Raw genomic sequence first — 24217 nt, forward strand, 5'->3', positions numbered from 1 at the left:
TATTACAATTTTCTCAAACTTCTAAATAAAATATAAAAAATAATTCAATTTTTTTAAATTACAAAACAAAAATAATATTAAAATTTTATATTATAACAATACTTTAACTTTATAATATTTTTATTCAATTTTTATCCATCCAACGTGACAAGTCAGAAAGTCAACCTTAATGAAATAGTACTGTAGATTTGCAGATCAGATATAAGCAGCGGCAAAATGGTTTTAGCAAAATTTCAAACTTTTGAATCCACTTATTAAAACGGTGCGTTTAGCAAGACAGTGAAAAAAAAAATCATGTTCCTTCTCCTTCCCCTTGTATGTAGCTTCATTAATTTTTCACTAAATTTCCTTTCTCCTTCATCCATTCCCACACATTTCACATTCTCTTTCATCCATTCCCCACCCTTCTCCAAAATCTCGTTCAAAAAAATCCAAACTCAAATGGTTTCATCCATTTCTTGGAAATTTTTATCATCGCGGAGAAGGATTTTCGTTGTTGCCGATGTGGCTTGCTTGAAGGATACAATGGAGAAATGCTTGAAAAAAAAGCAGAGAAAGGAAAAAAAGTGTACGTTAGAAGGCAAAAACCTGGTAAAATAATGGGTATTGATTGAAGCAGAATATCAAACATGTTACCCGCAAGGCCGCACCAGGTAGAATCAAAAACCGAAAAAAATGTTACTCACAAGGCCGCACCAGGTAGAATCAAAAACCGAAAAAAAAGAAAAAAAAAGAAAAGTCTTAGGCAAAAAATAATAGAATAAGCCAGACATATAGCATACAAATTCAAAGCACAAAACATGTCTTGATTGCAACACAGTGGTCCCATGGCCATTTTGGCAGGAACGTTAGTTGGTTATATGTTAGAAAAGCATATTCTTCTACTAATGATATTTTACAGTTGGAGAACTACGTAGACTTGATGCAATGGAGTGAAGAGAAAAGGGGCCCCACGAGACCCACAAGAAAATGTTTCAGGTATGTGGTCGAGAAGGAAGCAGCTCTAGATTTTTCCATTGTACGTTCTTAAGTCTTGCCGATCGACTCAAAATAAGAAAAAAATTTAAGCTTCGATTAATTTGTAAGGAGATGACTGAAATTAAATGAGATTTAGGGATTTCTAGACAATTACCAATCTAAGCAATCCCACTAGCAATCTACAGCAAATGGAGAAGATGGAGATGAAAATCTACAGCAGATGAAGAAGATGAAGATGGAGAATTTGTGAACTCGCGTGCAGATAGAGTTTCTCAGGGAAGAAGATGAATCAGTCTCTTCTCTCTTCTATTCGTGTTTTCTTCTGTCTTTTTCTTTCTTCTTCTTCTTTATTTTTTATTTTTAATAAAATTAACATCTACAATATTGACCATGTTAGCATTGGTACCCATATCGGTCCGCAACTTCGCTTGTATGTAGTAGAACCGTTTTTTAATTAATATTGTGATTTAATGGGACCTACTTTCATTACACGTGCATGTACGTACATCAGTATTGGCCTTTTTAATATAAATTAATTTATACATCAGTTATTATTTACTACCTCACACCTCATATCAAATGTGACAAACAAGATTCACTAACAAATGAATTGGTTCTTGCCCTAACCCCTCCATCTCAGTCCTGTCCCAATAAAACACGATGCGAGAGAGCTTGATGATAGAGAGCTTGAGAAGAGAGAGGTCGAAAAGGGAGAGCTTGATGAGAGTGAAAGAGTTTGAGGAGAGAGAAATTGAAATTAGAGTGATAGGTAATGGGTCTGACATAAAAAATAAATAAATAAATTATGTCAGATGTGAGATGTAGGATGTGAGGTGAATTGTAAATGATGAATAGCAAGATTATATTATATATACACACACGCAAGGGGAACCATGAATTTAAGTGGAAACTGGAAAGTTAAGTCTATGTTCACGTACATGAAGGGTTATGGTTGGCGTAGGTAGGTGGAATCTTACTTGCTTTATAACAATGACAAGAATGGAACCCATCCTAAATTCATATATATATAATGACCAATGGATATCAAGAGTTATGAATCCACGCACAAGTAGTACTCTAATTCAGTGATGATTATTTATTTGTGTGTGTATATATATATATATATATATAGTTTTGATGCTGCGATTGAGTTGGCATTAATATATAATTTGCATAGGGGAACGTCGTACAGGAATTATAAAATGCATGAGCGCGTGGAATATTAGTCATCCACCGGAATTTCTTTCTTGGGTCGTCACTTCAATTAGACTTGACGTTACAACATGACCAACAAACAAGTTAAGGTTCAGAGGCATGCAAAGCCAGGAATATCTATCATGTTCTATGCACATCGATCAAGCAAGCTGTTAATTATGCCAGCTACCATGTTCCTTGCTTTTGTTTCGTATTTCACGGTATCTTATCTCCGTACGTGTCCATCAGGTAATTAATATATATTTATAGATAAAATAATTAATTCCTTTTTCGTTCTTTAATTTATCTTTTAATATATAATATTAGAAAAATAATAGTTACAATTGTGAATATACAAATACAGTTTAATCATTTTTAAAAAGACAATTATGACTCACATAAAAAAAATTAATTTTTTAATAATAAACTATATTATTTTTTAAAATAACTGACACGTACGCACACTATAACTTATACAGCATTATTAATATCATAGGGTTGACGTACGTACTTGTCGAACCGTTAACCCAATTTATATTTGACTAGCTAGCAGCTAGCATAGTGTGCTGATTACTGTAGGTACTAGATCCTTATCATGCATTTGATACAATAATTTTCTTCAGAAATACGAACACCTAATGATGATTAATGATCAATTTAACCCCCCTAAAGCCACTTTAAATTATGCACAAAAGTCTATATAGTCGACGAGTTTATTTGTCAAATTAAACAAATATCTTATAATATACATAGTAGGCTGTTGTTACGTATCCATAGTTGTGTTTATTATAACAATAATATCATACTATTATATATTATAAGATATTCGATGGGGTTACAAATTATGTACGAGAGTTGATAAAGATCATATTATATAGTACTCGATCAAAGATTGAGATTAAATATTATACTCATCTAACAAGGACAAGCTCTAGACTCTGAAGAGATTATATGTCGATCCCATCAAAAACTCATCTGCAATATCGATCTACTGTGTATATCTTGATCACTATGCAGGTAGGTCTAATGTTGCCTTGGTTAGAATGGTTCGTACAAACTGATCCAATGCTTTAATGGAAGACCCATCTTTTCCATCTTCATCCTTTGCTGCTGCTGCCCTTATTCGCTCTCCTATGTCATCAGCTTTCCTCTTCATCTCTAGCCCTTTCCCCTTCTTCTTGTCCATGACCAACTCTATCACTCTCGTCACTTCCTTCCCTGCAACATCACACTGCACTCCCCGCGCCAACACCTCACACACGCCCATTTCCTCCACAAGCATCTTCGTGTTGTATGTCTGCTCCGCCCCCATAGGCCACCCTATAATAGGAACTCCCTGGCTCAAGCTCTCCAACACCGAATTCCACCCGCAATGGCTTAAAAACGCTCCGGTAGATTCGTGTGCCAGAATCTCCAGCTGGGGCGCCCAGTTGTGCACTAACAAGCCTTGTTGGCTTTCAGTCATTCGTTTTTCGAACCCTTCTGGCAGCCAATCCCCTCTGGATTCACCTTTCATGTCGAAACCGATAGGTGGCCTCAGGACCCAAATGAACGGTTTACCACAAACTTCCAAACCTAGCGCTAACTCCCTCATCTGGGAGGCACTGATAGTGTTCTGAGAACCAAACGAAATATAAAGAACGGAATCTGGACCGTGTATATTGAGCCACTCAAAGCAATTTTGGGGGAATATTCCTGGTTTCTTACCTGTACGTTGACACACAGTATTGGAGCCAAAAGGGGAGGAGTACGAGCCTTTCTTAAGCGCGGCTGAGGAAAGGACAGGACCAACTGCACAAACGGGAAGTTTGAGATATTTTCTGAGAACTTCCAATCCTAAAGGTTCGATTTCCTCGACAGTGTTACACAGCCAAACTTGAGACCCTAAAGAAAGTGAAATCTGCGACTGCATAAATGTAGACCACGTATCGGCACCATCTGCAGCTTTTGCTGATTGATGCAGATGTGAGCGATGGAAGCGGTGGCTATCAGGAAACCCCAGCAGCGTGAATTCTTCGCAATCCGTATGACGGTGCGGAAGATTGAGCCAAAAAGACATGTAAGCCGCAGTGCCATAGGCACCACAAGTGGTGAAAGTAACACTTTTACTGCCTACACTTTTCGCAACATTCACTGCCCACCCAAAGAACACATCGGATATTATACAAAGTGGGGGCTGGCCATCTTGTTCCATGATATCATGGACTAGGCTGCGGAAAGGAGCTTCTAGTGTCACCGATGCATGATGGAAGGTCAACAGATCATTATTGGAAGACAGTTTCTCGGTATTCTCAGTGTCGGGTTGTAAGCAGTGGTCGGTGCTACAGAAAGGGAGCTCAGCGAGGTAAATGTTGGAGTGGGAGGAAATGGTGGAACGGAGACAGTGGATATTGAGAGGCGTACTGACTATGGTGATGGTGAAGCCGGTAATTCTTTGGTGGATTTTCCTTGCTAGTTCTAGGAATGGTATGAGATGGCCTTGAGCCAAGAATGGTAGCATAACAATGTGCTCATGCTCGGATCCCATTTCTTTTTCCTTTTTTTTTTTCGGATCAATATTTCGAAGAAGTTGGTGAGCTTCCGTACGTGGTTGAACTTCTGGGTTTTGAATCAATGGAGAAGTGAGATTAATGCCTACTTGTATTGTGAGTGCCGAGGCTGAGCACGTCGTATTAGCTGCGTCCAAATTATCCATATCTCGAAAAATGAGTTTTTTGCTTCAGGTTTTGAACAGCGTGATCATGCGGTGGTCATTCCTATCTTATCGCCTCACCAATGACGACGATTTATGTCTAGTTCATTATGACCATAAAGGTGAGATACATACGTTTAAATTTGTTATGCATTCTTATCGTTTCTCGCTTTTCTCTTCATTTAATTATTTTAAGTGCATTTAATATAAAAAAATTTTATTCTATCATCCTTACATATCATACTTTTTTTTTTCATATCTAATATGTGAGGATAATAAATAAAATAATTCAATTAAATTAGAATAATTTTACATATAACTATAAAATAAGTAAGCGTTATGTAATTACTTTAAAAAATAATATAATCTACTATTAAAAAATTAATTTTTTTATATGAATCCTATATTTTATTTATTTTTTTAAAATAATTACATAATAATTATATAATTCACAATTATAAATATCTTTTCTCCCAAGCACATATATTTGCGGACATAATTTATATAAACTTGTTTTTACATCGATAAGAGTTAAAATATCACTCCGTGCTCCAATGCTCACATAAGCAAATCTTGTCACGTTGTAAAGGGCGCAACTGACCTAATCCCACAGACTTAGCGAGCTTATCATTTATCATCTCCATAGTAGCCGCTCGGGAGATGAATAATGACAAGCTCGCTTGGGTGAGGTCAGTTGCAACGCACGCTGGCCATGCAATTTGACCAATGGGAAAGGCCTTAATTCCAAGCACAGCGTGTTGGGTTACATCGGCTCTTAGGTATGTTGGGCTAGGTCAGTTGCACACACGCTGTGTTAGCCGTGGCGTCGACAGCTGGCCACATGCATGCAGGCCTCAAGGCCCGGTTGGATTGCAATATACTTTTTATTTAATGTCATTTCATCACATCTCACCGTAAAATTCAAACATTATAAATATAAATATTTTTTAATTTTTAATTTTTAACTTTACTATCTAATCATTACTTATCATTACAAATAATTTATCAAAAATTCAAATAAAACATAAAAAATAATTCAATATTTTTAAATTCTAAAATAAAAATTATATTTTAATAATATTTTAATCTTATAATATTTTTATGCAAACTTTTCTCTCATTTTTCAAAATCTCATAAAATCAGTATTTCAAATTTCGTATCATACTGGTCGGTACATCCGAAATTTTTCATACCCGGTATAGATACTATACATGTTTCGTATCGGCCCAAATACCGGTAGTACTGGCCGTACTGGCCTTAATTAGCCTGTGTTTTTTTTTTTTTCAAATTACAAGCTTATTTTTTAATCCCCAATTCAGACTAGGTTATTTATAATTTATATATTTATATTTATATATAATTTATTTATATATCGACTATCCTAAAACGTTATCCCAAGACGCTATCCCGAAACGATACCGGTATCGAAATATTTCGTTCCAGTACCTTGGGTACGACATCCGGTACGATATTCAAAACATTGCATAAAACATCTTAATTCAAAAAGTTTTGCTACACAACCTTCATCACACTCCACACTCTACATTTTTTTAAATTTTTAAATTTTTTAATATTTTTTTAAATTTTTTTTTTGAGTTTATTTTTTTAAATTATTTCAAATTTTCTATTCATTATTCATATAATAAATATTTGATAAAAGAAAAAAATAATAAAAAAAAATGTGGAGTTTAGAGTGTGAGGAGGTTGTGAAGATTTATTCTAATTCAAATCATTTCACTACTATTACTAAATTTTTTATTTTATCTCATATTATCTCTACATCCAAACAAAGCTTTTTTAAAGTTCGAGTTATTTTCCATATTGTTTGTCTTTTGTATTCCTTGTTTCTAACGTGCGTACGTAGTTGCGCGTACATATTAATAACGGCAATGGCATTTGATCATTTTATTGCTAAGATCCAATGCATACATTATACGTACACAGAAGGAATAGATCAGAGCGATTAACTCGAGTCCCATTGCCAATTGTGGTGTTTTTTGAATTGTTGATATTTTGTTGTCTTTGTTTATGCGTTCACAACTGTTCTTTAGATGGGCTGCAATGTTTCCGTGTTCATTTTGATGTCAAGCTTATGTATGGTTTGGATAGTGAAATGAGATAAAATAAATTTAAATATAAGTTGAAAGTTAATAAAATACTGTTAAAATATTATTATTATTTTTAGATTTAAGAAAGTTGAATTATTTATTATATTTTGTGTGAAAATCTAAAAAGTTATAATGATAAAATGAGATAAGATAAGATGAAACACTTTTACTATCCAAACGGGGCATCAATGTTAATTACTGATTTTTTGCTAATTGCTTTGAAGTTGTAATTTAAAGTATTCTTTAGTATTGTTTATATTGTCATTTTTGTTCAGAGGATTTATCAAAATATTTAGAAAAGTAAAATTTATAAACATAAAACAAATATTTCAAATGTGACACGTTATATTTATATTATTGTAAAAAATAAATTTAAAATTAGATGTACCAAAACAAATAAATTTTAATTTTATAAAAATCGTTTTATAAAATTAATTTCTCAATCTATTTCTTTCGTTTAACTCGACCTCAAAACTGGGCTCAATTGATCCTAATGGTCCAAAAATGGCCCTAACGAGACTTGAAATGCGCTTGAGGGCCCAAAACCATAAGATCCAGAAGACGGACAGGCAGGGCCTGATACCGCACATCCACTTATGAACTATGAGGGGTGTGCTGGCACCATCTTACCCGTTGAAAGGCCTCAAATACTTGGAATCTACGGTTCAGTTCAGATCGAAGAAGAAGATGGCAGGGACCTCAAGGCTTAAACCCCTGGTCTCATCTCCAAAAACCCCTAAATTCACTGCCTTGCTGACGCTGAGGGGGACGACCTCAAATGGCTCGCTTTATCCGAACCGCTCAAAGAACGCTTTGCTATTCTTCCTGGTCTAAAGCCACTCAAATTCACCATCTTTCTCTCCGATCGCGTTATGCCATTTCTCCTTCTCTATTCCAAGCCAGACCCTACGCTTCTGAATCCACAACCAAATCGCCCTTCGAAGCTAACATCCTCAGAATCCTCCACACTGAGGTCCAGTATCAGTCCGAGTACGCTCCTCCCCAGAAGGTTCGTTCCTAGTTGGCACCTCCCGCCCCCTTTTAATTTCATATTTGTTTAATGTATTGGTCTCTGTTTGGTTCCCGAGAAAATGCAAGAAAAGTGGAAGGAATATACCTTTTTCAATATCTTGTTTTTATTGTCTTTTTTACTTATGCTTACGTTGCAGTTTCCTATTCATTGATTTGGTTCCAAAAAAAAAAAAAAGAAAAGGAAGACGAGTGACTAATAAGGCTTTTGATATCTCTGGAACTGAATTCTAATATATCCTCTTTTTTGGTAATGTGTTTCTGCGGGAAATTATTATATAGCCTGTAACGAAATTCAATTCGTTTACGATCGAAGATCGACCGGGTGAGCAATGGATCACAATGAGAAGGAAATTTGGAGACACCGAGAATATTAAGATCGAAGCCACTATGTTTGACGGGTGCGAACCTGTTCCTAAGCTTGAAGACCACATATACGGAGGCGATGTGCGCCTTCACCTTAGCTTGCTTGTTGATATCTCTAGGGGCGATGGTTGTGATGAATTGGAGTTTCTGTGCTCGTCTTGGCCCGACTCTTTGGAGGTTCAGAAAGTTTATATACTTAGGCGCAATCGAATGCTGGCTAGGCCTTACATGGGACCTGATTTTAGGTAGTATTAATTTGTTTTTTTCTGGATTTACCTCAAACTGGCAAGTTTGGGACTGAATTTTTTCAAAGACCGAAACACGTGTTCTTCTGAATAATTATGTGTATTTTGAGTTTGGGTTGGTGGTGACCTTCTGCGGATCATGTTTTTTTTTTTTTTTTTTACAGGAAATTGGATGCTAAGATTAGGAAGACGCTTAAGGAGTACTTAGAGGCAAGGGGAGTAAATGACGATCTCTCTGCTTTCTTGCATGAGTATATGATGAACAAGGACAGAATTGAACTTATCCGGTGGTTGGGTAGTGTCAAGACTTTTGTAGAAAAATAGGAGAATACGCTTTTTACAGTTTGTCTGAGATTCATTGATCCAAATTTCCAATTTTGATTTTGATTGGAGAAAGTCACTGCAGTGGTTACTCAATTTCACTGCAGTAGGTACTCAATTTTCCATGCTTTGTATGCAAGAATCAGTTAGAATGTTATAGGCGTATACAGCATGTAGCCACTCGATACCGAATATGAAATCAGAAGCAGCCACTTTTTAAGTGCGGCTTTGAGAGGCTTTTGATTGCTTACATTCGTCAAGGAAATTAAGATCTTGAAAAATGAACTTATGCTGTCTTTGTACATGGGTAGCATCTTTCTTTGCACTCTATTGCATAGTTTTCTGGTAAAAACAAATACATGTTGTTTTCATGTTTTTGTTTGACCTGTTATGATGAAAAAATACCTCACTTTTGGAAAATAGAGTAGGAAGTCAAACCAATTCCCAGTACTCTGTCTGAACCACTCATTATAGGCCTCATCAACGTATTATAGGCTTTTCCTGTAGCACATGATCTCCTATAATCAGCATGTCTCTCTCTCTCTGAATTCTATCTTGTTTCCAATGATTTGGCCCTGGGCGAATGTTCTTGGAGGATATGATACATAACTAATATCTCCATTCTGAAAATGACCGTATGCTTTTTATTGGTAGGAATAGAATTGCTGTTCGGTTTACTCTGTCCAATTTTGTCTCCTGTTAAAACGAGAAGATGCCCTGTGGATACTACTAGATTTGCTAGATTTGACTCATGGTAAAGCTTCTATCACTGATATAGAGTTTTTGTCTGAGACTCTACGCCTTCCTCTAATGATCTGATTTGTTTTGACGGAACTTTAATGAAAGAAGGGAAGATTCTTTTCAAGCTTGAATCCAGACTACATCTGCAAGTCATACTGGCAGAAGTGTTTCTTGCTTCTTGGGTCCTTGCCAAAGTTCTAGTTTACTTCTGGTCATTAGGGCCCTGGTATGCTGCTAATTATAACTGCATTTGCTTAAGTGGCCCGGGTCGACGATGGTTGCATTTCTTCTATCAAACACGTTACACATTAGAGGAGCTTTATAAATATGACATGTTGTGGGGGCAGCAATGCAAAACCTTCTTTGTTGGAGCGGCAGATTTTAATACACCTGCCTAGGCAACCACCCAAATGAAAAATAAAAAATAAATGATTTTTTCATTAGCTTTTAGATTTAACTACTTTGTAAATATAGTGGTGCTACTCTACTGCCTCCTGGACATGTTACTCTGTGTGCCGTCTAGTGTAGTTTGTACATTTTTTTTTTTAATTTTTTTTCAAATGTTTTTAAACATATTTAAAAAATAAAAAAAAATACCAATACATTAATAGTCTCTTCTTTAACCATTAAGAAAACATATAAATATATAAGCGGTCAAAATAAGAGCAAAATGAGGAGTTATATTAGCATTATTCATATATATATATATATACACACACACGTGGTGTGTGTATGTGTGTGTGTTTATTTATACACAAGCTATGTAAAATGTGTCAAAGGCATTTGGCCTAATTGACATGAATTTCAGCTTCCAAAATAGATATTTTAGATTCGAAACCTAACTCCCCAAATTAAAAAAAAGAAAAAGAAAAAAAAAGGTCATATTGACCGACTTTAACAATAGGTAAAAATAGAACTAAATCTTTCCTAGATTTTCAGGTACTAAATGAAAGGGACACAGTACACTCCCCTCTGATACAAGACAAATGTACTCTCCACTTGGTGGGAATAAAATAGTGGAGCAAGTCATTATCTAACTTTGCAAGTTTGCATGTGTGGACAAGAAAACATTTTATATACGTAAATTATGATCACAAGGTTATCCAACTCATCGCTTGCTTTTTCTTCTACTTTTTTTTGTTTTATCGCTTCAGATATTCCGTATAATCTTTTTGTTATTGGCCTTTGACGTTCCTCGAAGGTTTTCTCAGTGGAGTGGCAACTGCATGACATGTAAATCTCTCTCTTATTGGTCTTCGATTCCGCTGTCTCTTGAAGCCTTTCTTTCACATTATAAAGTCTTGATTCTAAAACGGAGTGATAGCGGCATGCTTTTTCTTGACCCACCATTTTGAGGATTCCAAAATGTTGTAACAGTATGTATTCTAATGGCCAACTCATTGGTTTCCTTTGAGATATATATAGGTCCTGTGAATCCTAAATCAAATCTACAACTTTTTCTGATCCCATCTTAAATGAGATTGCCAATCGAGGCCTTTTGCATTGATGTAGCTAGGCAGAGTTTGCAATGACATGGGGGTGAAAGTCTTAATAGTAAGAGATCAACATTTGATTTGGTACATATATAAGCGCAAGACAAAGTGATCAATTCCAAGTAAAGAACCAGATCAAAAAGATCAATATCGTACGTTTTGATACGAAATCTACACTATATTGCTTCAAGTGAAAATTTGAATAAACTTTAGACTAGAAATACCTATAGGGAAGATGAAGAAGAATAATAAAGATAATAAGAGTTACTATAATCTAAAGCTTGAGAGACAAGTCCAGCTTCTTCACTTCCTCTTGATTAGTGTTGTAAAGCCCACTGCCTTGAAACCAAAATCCACCGAGTTCATCATCATCGGCCGGGGAACCATTCATCGTTCTTACCAATTCGAATCTACCGACACTTCCACGCGACTGTGATCCTGCTGCTGTGTGAAAACTCTCAGCTACTAGCTTCCCAACTGCTGGTTGTTGGTTAATGAGGGGTCTTGACCAGCCGTAAGATGCATAGAACGACCCACTACTGGAAGATGATTTGTGAGAAGGCTTTTGGATCACTGAATGTGCCTGAATTCCTAGTGATCTGTTATGAGCACCGTGAAGAGGAAGAGAAGCCATGCTTGCATAGTGGTGGTGGTGGGAGTGCCCAAAAGCTGCAGCGGATGCCATTATGTGTGCCGCTATCTTTTGTCCTCTTTTTGCTAGAGTCCTCTCTCTTTTGTGGGCATTTTGGTGCCCTCCAAGTGCCTGTGAACTATAGAATTTTCTTCTGCAATAGTTGCATGAAAAAACTCGTGGCTCCGCATAACAGTCTTGGGGCTTTCTGATGGAATCTGAGATGAACCCACGTCCAAGCAATTATTGAGATTGAGCTCTGTTTCAAACCAAAGATTGGAATCCTCACCTGATAGATTCAGATCTAACCGGTAATCTGGCTTTGCTTCTCTTTCTCCTTCATCTACTTTGACAACTCCCTGCTTGTTTTCTTCTGGGTTTTGCAGTGGTGTGTTTAGACATAGATCAAGAACCTCTGGAGCAGAGAAGGTGCTCGGAGTCTTGGAAGGACAGCGCTCATTCTTTGTTGGTTCCATTAGAGAATACCTATGTTTTGAAAATACGATTAAAAAAAGGTGATTCATCGGATAAGAAAAATGTCCTTGCGCTATATATCCTCCAACAAGGATACACCGTTCTACTGAGTTTAAGATAGTAAAAGTTGATCCGCATATTGGTAGGTCGCTGTCACACGCTTGACAATTTGATTGGATCCACCAAGGATTATTCGGGCATTGAGATCGTTGTCACGCAAGGATTGAGATCTTAGATTTGTTTTTTTTTTTTTTTTTTTCAATCTCTATAAGTTGGACAATATTTAAAGTTGATCAGAATACACACCAAAACTAATCTTTATTTTATTGACAAGACTCTTTTCTCTCTCCGAACTTTACATGAAGTTCCAACGGACTAGTCCAGAAGATTAATTTGATCTGTCAGACCTAAAACTCTCATTAATCGACGCAGCTAGATCAATTGCTGTAAGTGCCATTGGGTTAGGTGAGTGAGAATAAAAAAAAGTTCTTTCACCAAGCGATCATGCAGAACTGCGCCCGAAGTACCTGAATACTGAGGGGGACATGCAGACGATGTTACGTAGACCAAATCTGCAGTAATATGACCCCAGCTGTTACCGCTTGTGTCCCTTTTGCATATTGAATTAATATTCAAAATACTGGATATTGAAGGGAATTTCATATGATCGACTTACAATATATCAGCATGCACAAAAAAGCACGAGGCATTATTATAAAAAAAAATATAAGCTAGCTCTGTTCGTAATTCATACGAAACCAAAACGATGCAATTATAAACGTCATATGTCCAGCGTGAACTATTTTTTAAGGTTGTCATCTTTTAAGTTTATTATGGTTATTATTATTCGATAAATACTCTTTGCATTTGCATCTAAAGCTTGAATAAGCGCCGAGTCAAGATGACAGCGACATTAATAATTAGTTACTACAATGCGTGATTTATTATAAGATTTTCTTCATAATTAATTATTATAATTTTCAAATTTTGGGCCGACTTTAAAACAAGCATAACTTGATGTAATTGTTTTGTTGGCCAGGAAATAATAACTTTTCGTTATTAATATGCCATGATTAACGGCCGGGGAGCGACAAATGGCCGACAAGTAGAATGGGAGGCAGCTGAGGATCATCGAGTCCCTCTTCTGCCATGCCATGCCATGCCATATATATATATATATATATATATATATATATATATATACATCATATAATTATTCTCTCAAGTTAAACCTTAGATATATATAATCTCTATCTTTGATTTCATCACCTTTCTTCTCTTTTTTTTTTTTTTTTTTTTCAAAGCTCCATATAATATATAAAGTCCGTTTGTAGGCGACGAAGTGGTCTTTGTCATTTCACTTTAATTCGGATAAAAATTGAACCAAATCTCTTTGCCAGATCTGTCTTTTCCCGTAAAGAAAGACTTTAAACAATTTCCATTTCAGTGCCCAAAAAAAAAAAAAAATGTCGATCGAAAGAAGACAAATCAATGTTCTCTGTCGCTCGCTCACCATCACAAGCCAAGATATGATCGATAAGGTCATGAACAGGGGCATTAATGCATTTGACTATATATATATAGAGAGAGAGAGAGAGATTAATATATATCTTTATCATCTAGACTTCTACTTTATCGTCGTCATCACTACTCTTTCTCCTCCTTGTTCATATACGGTTTATACACGATTTTTTTTTTTCCTTCAAAGACTTGCTTATTTTTGTAGATGAGTTGAGACAAAAGTTAAAAATTAAAAAAATATATATTTTTTTAAATATTATTATTATTTTAGAATTTGAAAATATTGAATTATTTATTTTATTTAAAATAAAAATTTAAAAAAATTATAATAATTAAATGAGATGAAAAATGATATCGTGAAGACAAATGAGACCTTAATCGTACATAAAACCCAAGTTTTGCGAGTGAAAAGACAGATATATAGATGTAAAACTTGAAACTTGTTAAAAGCAATGAGGGTAATTATGTATATAGTTATTGCTTTTGCGTATAAAATTAGGATAAAGTACTATTCAGTAACATTATCTTACTTTTTTAGTAGTACAATTAATATACATGACAATACCGTAAAAAAGTACGTACGTATTTAATCGAAAACGATCCAAGTCTCTATCATATTAACGTTATGATTTGATGTGAATGCTTAGGCTGTTTCGATAGAAACATATCATGATCTACTATACATAAATTTTAATGGTTGATCAAAACAAAAAAACAAAAACAAATTGTACGAAAATTAAGACACGAAAACAAGTTTTCATGCTTTCAAAAATGATGATGTATAGATAATTAAAGATTATGGATACTGGCTAATTAGACATTGATCAATTTTGATTAGGATTTAACGATAGTTGTATAATTATAAGAGAAGGCGGGTCAGTTATAAGGCCGGATGCCATACATCTATGTTTTTCTAGGCCCAACACGATAGCATTTCTGTTCTCCACTCAGTTTAGATTATCTGGGCCAACTATTTGTGTAAACCCAGTACTGCCGGTTGGGCTTTAACTGCTTGTGTGGAATGAATGATGTTATTAATGTATACGTGCGTATTATTTTCCTCTTATGTTTAACTTGTTCTTTGTTGTGCGCATTCCTCCTCGCAGTTTTTTTTGAGTTTACAGATAAGGAATACCTTATAAAAAAGAGAAATAATATTTGTATTCGTAGAGTGTATAAGTATTGTATAATTTATTTGTAAAAAGTGAGTAAATACAAGATTCAAATGAAAAATAATTTAATTTTTTAATAGTAAACTCTAATTTTTTTCAAAGAGATTATCCGATATTTGTACATTCTATCTAGTATTAATCTTTAAAAAATTCACTCCATATGTTTTGATAATAAAAATAACTAGCTGGCATATATCCTTCTTGCATGGGAGACAACCTTAGCTAGACTTGAGCATTTTTATCAGAGTTGAGGAGGCTTGAATCATGCCATTAATTAAGATCAGAAAGCCAGGTGTATATATTGTGTGTGTGACCCCAAAAAGCAAGCTGGAATCTTGAGATTTCGCACCCACCATGAATCTTCCGGTTATTATATCTTAATATTCCTTACAAAGTGTACTTATAATATGTTGGCGTAGAGAGGTTATTTGAATATCATTAATGCCAGTTTGAAACCCCTTGATCTGGATCTGATTGGGTATATAATTATATAGAGTTAATGATCATGCTTTTATATATTAACAAATAATAGTGAATTCATTCATTATTGAGATCGATCTTGTAATTTGGACCTTGGACTTATATGGTGCTGTTGAATCCTCGGCAACATTATTAAGTGGCAGAAGCAACTTCGACAAGTAACTTCACATTATGATCTCAACGACGCCAATCTCTTTGGGTAAGGTCTTCATTTCTGAATTGTGGTGCAACCTGACCATTCAATTAATATTTTTGTTACAAATACCCTCGCAAGAGTGGATATATCTTATTTCTAAGAAATATAAGTACTATAGATATAAAAATCTTACATAAAAGTAAACTCACAAACCGATATACCTTCATGTGATTTATTAAATCTATTTTTACAATTAAAATAAATTTACAATCTGATGAATCACATCAAACTATATTAGTTTTTGAATTTATTTTTATATAATCATTTTGTGGTTAAAGTATTCAAAAATAATATAAACAACCTATTTGAGTATATTATTACCGGTTAGAAATAGGTAGATTCAATCTACCATGAAATTAAGTCTTAATAGACACTAAGGTATCTAAATGAGAAGAATGCTTCTATAAAATTTGTTTTAAGTTGTTTACTGCACAATTTGATGCGTTCATCAATCACCTTAATCCGTCTCAAATCAGTCATTAATGATATCCACTATATTTTTAACTTTTCATAAAAAATTAAAACATATCTCAATCTACTTCATATATTTAAACATGTATCTCAACCTATTAACATTCAAATATATTTTAATATGATGACTTATAAAATATTATTATTTATATATCAACTTAGATTATCTAAACATTCAAACGCAACTTAAAAGTATAGAGGTTAAAGCTCCCATGCATAATCAACCATTACTACATGTATGCAGCGTATACGCCTCAAATAATTGGAAGATGAACTTTCTATAATATATGCATGTTTGAAAAGCAGATGCTATAATTTTTATTTATTTATTTTTAATCCCTTCCGACGGCACAAAGTTAGTGGGGGCATTCAACTATATGCTGATTCGCAACCTTTTCGTGCATTAATTGGCTTTTTCTTAGTCATCATCGTACTTTCACCACCTACTTTAAGAACATGGTTGGGTTTCGCTCGACCTATTGTGTACGTGCATGACAATATATGACTATCATCTATCTCATTATTCTCACTCAATTTATAAAGCTAATTTACCAAGTCTTATATATCAGAAAGTCTGCCCCAAATTTTAATCTTATTTGTCGTTTATTTCGAACTTGAAAGTACTATAGGAAAATAGTTTTATTTATCTGTAATTAATAGCTGTATATATTAAGAAGTAGTAGTAGTAGTAGGAGGGAGTAAGGAAATCTTGTCCCATGCATTTCTTTATAGGGACTGACGACTGTCGTTGGGTTTTTGTCGTTAAACCCTTAGAAAAGATAAGGCTTTTAACCCTCAAAAGAAGAAGCTTAAAAAAGTCCCAAAACTGAAAAGTAACCAAGTTCAGAGTTCAGACGCAGCAAAAAGTAGGCAAAGAACCATTGCTTTTTTTTTTGCCATATCCATGGATAGCGAAGCACGCGAAGCGTGCTCTCTGCAATCCACTGAAAAAAAAAAAAAAAAAAAAAAACCAAGTCTTTCTTGTAGTCTAGGACTCTAGAGTCTCGACCTCACCCGATAACCAATTTTCAAGCTTCCTTTTCCTTTTATTTTGAATTATTGTTTTGTCCCAAACTGTGATTTTAATTTTTTTTAATAGAAAATCCAAATATTGTCATTTTAATTGGACTCGTTTACTTTTGTGAATAAGATAATATAAATTGAGATAAAAGTTAAAATTTGAATAAAATATTATTAAAATATATATTATTATTTTTATTTTTATTTTAAAATTTAAAAAATTTGAATTATTAATTTTATTTTATATATAAATTTAAAAAAATTATATGATAAAAGAAGATAAATAAAATGAGAAGTTGTTATGGGAGTGAACGAGTCCTCAAAGGTCACGATGCGACATTTCGCCTTCCATGCGCGTGAATAGATTTTCTCGCACCGAGTCAAACATTTTCAGTTTGGTAACAGGCCTCCTAATTCGGCTTTCACAGTTTATCCGGATTACGGTGTTTTATTTGTTTCCTTTTCTTCTTTTTTCCCCTCTTTCCACGATCACATTGCCGCCATTTTTACAGAGATCCTCTCTCAGTCGCTGTCCCTGAATTTATATCACACTATTCCATGGTCTTTGCAAATCCTTTTCTCTGCTTATCTTTGTTTATTAGATTCTGGGTTTGTTCATTACCATAAAAAGAACGTAGACTATATCCTTGAAACAGTCTTTTCCCATTGTTACTGTTCTCTGAGATTTGTCAATCAGTCTGCTTGAAGAAAATGGCCGTTGAGCCTCTAATGGATGAACCCAAAGATCAGTTCCCCATTGGAATGCGCGTGCTCGCAGTTGACGATGACCCCACTTGCCTATTTTTCTTGGAGACCCTTCTTCGTCGATGCCAATATCACGGTTTGCTTCTAGTGCCGCTCCCTCTTTTCCTTTATTCCCTTGCGTCTATCTATCCACCAGTTTCTGGATATGCGTTCTTGGATTTGTGCTTTATTATTAAGAATTTACCATACAAGCTGCTCCCTTTTTAGTTGCTATTATGGTAGTATATTGAATCTCTATGAATTATTGACCTCCACCTACTGCTTGTTATGTCAACTTTCTCATATATTGGATTGGGTTTCTTTGATATTATCTCCAACAAGACTTCAGCCTTTCAATAAAATTCGTTCTTTATTTCGCGATCCATCTGACTACTGTCTTATTAATTGGACTATGGGTTCGTTTATTCATTTTGGTTCTCGATAGCTTTTGGAAATATGAGAAAGTATTCATTTTTGCTCTTTTTTTTTTTCTTTAAGAAACTTGGCATCACCTCATTAAGAGTTTTCGCCTTTGCAGTTACGACTACTAATCAAGCAATCACAGCATTGAAGCTGCTGAGAGAAAACAGGAACAAGTTTGACCTGGTTATTAGTGATGTTCAGATGCCAGACATGGATGGTTTTAAGCTGCTTGAGCTTGTGGGCCTTGAGATGGACCTTCCTGTCATAAGTAAGCAAGGAACAATAATTGATCTTCATTATATCAACTTTGAAGTTTTAAGTTTTGAAAACAAGAATTTATTGTAGTTGATTTATCAACAAAAAACAAGAATTTTGGACTGACCTTTGTCAAATTTTATCTTCACAATCTCAAGTCTTCTACAATTTTGTCGACCTTGAAATTTTTCTGAAAACAATATGCCGCATGTTAGTCTGATATGTGCATTTTCCAAACGCAAAATCACTTGACTTTGTCGGTCCCTTTCTCGAAATTTACAATATGCTTATATTCTGTGAGCTTATCGTTGGATTAATTGTGGCACTCTTTGCACCATGTGGTTATTAATCAGGCTTAATTTTGGTTCTAAAATGTTTCAACATTTGTAGTGTTGTCCGTCAATGGTGATCCCAAGCTTGTAATGAAGGGAATTTCCCATGGAGCTTGTGATTATCTACTGAAACCTGTTCGAACTGAAGAGCTGAAGAACATCTGGCAACATGTAATCAGGAGAAAGAAGTTTGATTCTAAAGACTCAAATAAATCTGGCAATCAAGACAAGCATGATCCTGGCAGTGGTGGAGGATCAGGGTCACCTGGGACACTTTCTGATCAGAATGGGAAGCTCAAAAAAAAACGGAAGGATCAGAATGAAGATGAGGATGAGGAACATGATGAAAGTGGGCGTGGTGATCCATCAACTCAGAAGAAGCAGCGGGTTGTTTGGTCTGTGGATCTGCACCGCAAATTTGTCGCTGCTGTTCATCAATTGGGCATTGATAGTAGGTTCTTCACCTATAATTAGAGTAGCAACCTCAACCTTTGTTCTTCACCCCCCTCACCCCCACAAACCACTCCTCTTTTTAACAGGCCACATTTTGAGTCTCTAGTGAATATTATTCCAAGGTTAATAATATTTTGGGCATATGTAGTCTTTTAATTCTTATGAATTTCTTTTATTCCTTTGGATGCAGAGGCCGTACCTAAAAAAATTCTAGATATGATGAATGTTGAAAAGCTTACAAGAGAAAATGTAGCAAGCCATCTTCAGGCATGGAATCTGATCCTCCTTTTTTCAGTTCAATATGATCTAAACTTTTTTTTATTCCAAGAAGCTTACTGCTCTATTCCATCGTTGCAGAAATACAGGCTTTACCTTAAAAGGCTTAATAGTATGGTAAACCAGCAAGCTAATTTGGCAGCTGCATTAGGAGGTACAGATTCATCCTATCTGCAAGTGGGTTCTCTGAATGGACGTGATAGTTTCCACACCTTAATTGGATCTGGTCAATTTCGTAACACCGCTTTCAGATCATTACCACCTGGTGGATTGCTCGGTAGATTGAACACACCTTCTGGTCTGGGTATGCATGGCCTTCCTTCTTCAGGAATGACTCAACTGAGTCATGTGCGAAACTCGAGCAACTCTACTAATGATCAGGTTAACTGCCAGCAGGTCATACTCCCTGGAAACCATAATGGGAGTGTACTTCAAGGAATGCCGGTGCCGCTAGAACTTGATCAAGGGCAACATATTAAGGGTGTTACACATGCCAGAGAGCTCTCCATTCCTATTGATAACACAGCAATTTTCCCCATTCCCAGAGCCCTTCTTGATGCAAAAATAGGTATTTCTAGCTCAAGCAATCCTCTTCTTGGTGTCGTGAACAGCCCGTTGATATTAGAACAGAACTCTCAAGTACGTCAAGATGGTCAAGTATATGGAAATCAGTCCTCGGTTTCAGTGGCCTCTTTAAATTCAGAATTTTCTTCCCTATTGCCAATTCATAGTAGTTTGAATGAAACCTGGTCAACTTCTGCCCAGTCATCTGGGATCGAGTCAAATTCTTTTCCACTAAATGACTGTTTTAAACAGCCTACTCTGCATCATGGTAACATGAGGGACGACATGCCTATGGTGGCCTTCCAAATGGAGCGTAATCCATGCAGTGCTTCTTCTGTTGCTTCAATGTCCACTGAATTGCAGGATATAAGGACGGAAATGCAATGCCGAGCAAGCCCAATCAGCAGTAATGCTGGGAGACATCATTCCCCACCTCAAGGGTGGGTAGACCATAATCAGGATGGTCCGTACTCAAATGTGATATGTAGCTCAATAAACTCTATGATCTCTGTGCATGGTTCTGTGGGTACATTGGGTCAAGGTTCAGAACCAAAGAACTTCCACCCAGATATGGATTTCAATTCAATCGGACAATCAAGTTATTTTGATCCTTTATATTTGAAGCACGATGAGGTTAATAAATCTACCATGGAGATATCACTGAAGCTGAAGCAAGGGCTCGGGGACCAAAGCAGGCCACAAGGAAGTTATATTTCCGGCAATTTTGGCTCATTGGAAGACATAGTGAAGGCAATGGTTAAACAGGTAACATAATATAATCTTTATATCTTTATTTTTGTAAATAGAGTGGTCTTATTTTATATTTTCAATGCAATATCTTGACAATACGTGATTTTCTGCATGCTGTTTTTGAAACCGCAAGGGAAATGTGCTGAAAGGTGGGCGGGTGGGATTTTGTTAGTAACTTAACACTTAACTGGATTGCATATTTAGAGTTTTCCCCTGTGTAGTGTTTCGGTTTCATTGACCCTAATCAAAGAACTAAATGGAAGTAATTTCTCTGCGGTGATATTATTTTGCAAGTACCGGCAGAATGTTATAGAAGAGCTTAGCATAGTTTGATTTGATTACTTGCGCATGTAGTTTATATATTTTTCTCCACCGTAGACTTAAAAATAATGAGGTGCTGCCTTTTTTTCCTATTATTTGTGGGTGTTTCTCTGTGGTTGTTTGTCAACTCTCAGTTCTTAAATCACTTAAGATTTCGTTATACGGGATTTGGACTTACGAATTAAGCACAACCCAAGTATATTCCAATTACACTATGTTACAAATATACTTTAATACCTCTGACAATTGTCAAACTCTCTTGATTCAATTAATTGTAAAAGACTAGAATAAATTCTAAACTACCGTACGTAGCTCAATAAGTAACACTGGGACGAGTTGATTCAGATTTGATATCCAAATGCATGCATGCATTGATGAAAATCATAAGTTATGAATCTTTGGCGTCCACACCATCAAGTCATGATTTGTTGGTGAATATCATTCTGTTTTTTTTCTCTTTTTGGGGGAGGTGGGTGCGGAGCGTTTTAGTGGGTTGGACATGAGCAGTTTTTGCTCATTTTAGTGGGTTGGACCGTTGCAATGGGTTGTTGTCTTAGTTTTTATGAGCCAGTCTTTTCAGGTCCTTTTAAGGACTGGCTCTGACTGATGTAAGACAACCGATTCTGATGCTAACTCGATTGTAATAAGCATGGGGATGGATCTTGAGAAAGAGAATACGGGTCTCCTAGGAAATATTTCAAGACAATAAACTGCGGTGCACCTTTAGCTTCTACCATCTCAGGCGATGGCTACACAGTTCGCACAGCTAAACTATCATTTAAGACAGTGCGCTCTTTGTAGGGTATGGGTAAGGACCAAGTATTCGATCCTAAAACCTGCTTTCTTTTTCATTTTTTTACTGCAGTTTTTAATGGGGTATTTGTTGGGGAACCTCACCCCTTCTTCATGTATCTTGTTTTCTTTATCTGAATGTTATATTTGCTTGCTTAGGAAAAAAAAAAATAGGGATGGATTTAATAGCGCCATGAACATATGACGTACAAACCGTAAACGAAATTATTGTAGTGTCATGAGCAGTACCTGCATCATGTGGAGCGGTCTGTTATTGTTTGCATGGAAGACTAGTTTTGAGAGATGGGTGATTTAGGGTTTTTGTTTTAATGATCATAAGGTTTGAAGGAAACTTAAAATGGCTAAAAAAGTACCGTAGAAAGTAGATGGATCGGTTTTGTAGTATCATCAACAACATTACGAGCGGTACCAAAGTTACCGTAAAGCGATGAACATTACCTGTGGATGTTCTGATCTTTTGTAATCATTTGTGAGCCTTCTGGGAGATGTCTTGCTTCGGGTTTTTGTATAACGTCGATCCTTGTGTTCGATCGAAGTAAATTCCTATATATTGCTGCAATTTTGAGGAGAAAAAGAATAATCTAGGCATGAAACTTAACTTTCCTAAGCATGACCCTAGAAATCAACTTTATTCAGTAAATAGTTGATACAGTTAATTATGAACAGGCCAAAACAGCAAACCACCTACTTCCATCCCAAACAAAGAATGGGTTTGATGTAAGATCCACCTGGTGCGTTTGCAATGTACCAATATAGAAAAAGGCAAGAAAGATGCATTGTTGTGGATTATTCCACTGACACAACAATCCCACTTTGTTTGGAAGGCTTTTCTTTTTTTTTTTTCTTTTTTTTTTTTTTAACTTTTTTGCTTTATTTCACTGCCAAGGTATCTGGTCTAGAATAATTTAGGTCCTCACAGCTTCACTTCCCTTTTACTAGGATCAGGTTAGGTAGCAATAAGGAATATTTCTTGAACTTGTCATTTTCATTGCTTCTTGTCATCCCTTGAGTCATTTTCTGAAGACATGCATGCCTAGTTCCTCGCATGCCAACCAATAATGCAGCTACACAGTCCGTTCTACATACTTATATCCGGGGTCCCCTCCCTATAACCTCCCTATAACCTCTCATAGGCTGCCACTTGTATGTACAAAGCTACTGAGTGCTACAATGAGTCTGCAAGAAAGAGATATGTGCGGTAGTCAACCTCCAATTGCTGCCATTCTAATAATAGAGGGAGGGACTGTGTCTTATATCATGTGCGATAAGAAGGCCCGACGCCCCCGGGGGGGGGAGGGGGGACTCATCATTTGTGAAAGACATTTGTCTTGTTAATTCAGAAGCCTTTTTCCTTCTGATGATAATGTTAATTTTCTTGAAGATACCTTGAATGGTGCAAGCGTTTCAGTACTCGATCTATTTTTTCCAAATCAAGGAAGAGTTTAAAACTTGAATTGGTGGAGTCTAATAAATTTCGATTCCCCTGTATATCACCTTTTTTAAAGTAAAATAGTTAGAAATTAAGAAAGAAATGGACAGTTAATTCTTCGACCCAGATGTCTTGAGTTAGTACCTTTTGGTTAAGCCGATGAAAATATTGTTTTGGCACTGACATTATGATGCACGTACGTCTGTCCTTGCATTGAATTTTTTTTTTTTTTTTTGTGTTATTGGGAATTTAATGGCTTGATTTTGGTGATACAGGAACTTGATAACGCGAAAGAAACTGACTGAAGAAGGATGCGACACTTTTTTCTCTTGGGACATGCATGTGAAACTGCACGACGGAAGGAATAAATATATATTGTCCTCGATCAATGAGTTTTTCATCGTACAGTTTATTACACGTCTATCAACATATCCACTTTTGACACTGAATTAATATAGTATACTCGAATAGATCTAAATTTCTCTCCTTCTCAGTTTCAGCTTGGCCAGATTTTATTGTTAATTGAGTAAAATTCGAATTAAAGGATTTACGAATAAGGGCTTTATTTTTTGGGTGCGGCTATTATACCGCCCCAACTTCACCGTTGGGCGGTAATTTTTTTTTTTTAATATATTTAAATATTTTAAAAAAATAAAATATATATATAAATATATTTAAAATCACTTTTTTAATCATTAAGTAAAAAAAAAAAAAAAAATTGACTA

At 35.5% G+C, this 24217-nt stretch overlaps 3 protein-coding genes and 1 pseudogene across 4 annotated transcripts; 2 read left to right on the forward strand and 2 right to left on the reverse strand.

Annotated features, from left to right (window-relative positions):
* Window positions 1-3024: 3024 nt before the first annotated feature.
* On the reverse strand, window positions 3025-4889 carry LOC121259379 (crocetin glucosyltransferase 3-like). Its single transcript, XM_041160944.1, has one exon. It carries the CDS (start codon window positions 4865-4867, stop codon window positions 3182-3184), a length of 1686 nt encoding a protein of 561 aa, XP_041016878.1. The 5' UTR covers window positions 4868-4889; the 3' UTR covers window positions 3025-3181.
* Window positions 4890-7659: 2770 nt separating this feature from the next.
* LOC121259380 (uncharacterized protein At2g39795, mitochondrial) lies at window positions 7660-9220 on the forward strand. Its single transcript, XM_041160945.1, has 3 exons — window positions 7660-7981; window positions 8284-8612; window positions 8777-9220. Exons 1-3 carry the CDS (start codon window positions 7751-7753, stop codon window positions 8934-8936), a joined length of 720 nt encoding a protein of 239 aa, XP_041016879.1. The 5' UTR covers window positions 7660-7750; the 3' UTR covers window positions 8937-9220.
* A 1996-nt stretch (window positions 9221-11216) lies between these two features.
* On the reverse strand, window positions 11217-12335 carry LOC121259381 (annotated as a pseudogene).
* A 5223-nt stretch (window positions 12336-17558) lies between these two features.
* On the forward strand, window positions 17559-24049 carry LOC121259382 (two-component response regulator ARR12-like). 2 transcript variants are annotated; one of them, XR_005939575.1, is made up of 6 exons: window positions 17559-17973; window positions 18415-18567; window positions 18945-19337; window positions 19530-19606; window positions 19697-21007; window positions 21119-21265. XR_005939575.1 is itself a non-coding variant. In XM_041160946.1 (6 exons), exons 1-6 carry the CDS (start codon window positions 17844-17846, stop codon window positions 23795-23797), a joined length of 2031 nt encoding a protein of 676 aa, XP_041016880.1. In that variant the 5' UTR covers window positions 17560-17843; the 3' UTR covers window positions 23798-24049. The 2 variants fall into 2 exon arrangements, 1 of the variants encoding a protein (XP_041016880.1); XM_041160946.1 differs by lacking the exon at window positions 21119-21265 and adding an exon at window positions 23768-24049 and having other exon boundaries at window positions 17560-17973; window positions 19697-20944.
* Window positions 24050-24217: the final 168 nt, after the last annotated feature.

Source organism: Juglans microcarpa x Juglans regia, chromosome 4D (assembly GCF_004785595.1).
Source record: "Juglans microcarpa x Juglans regia isolate MS1-56 chromosome 4D, Jm3101_v1.0, whole genome shotgun sequence".
NCBI classification, from domain to species: Eukaryota; Viridiplantae; Streptophyta; class Magnoliopsida; order Fagales; family Juglandaceae; genus Juglans; species Juglans microcarpa x Juglans regia.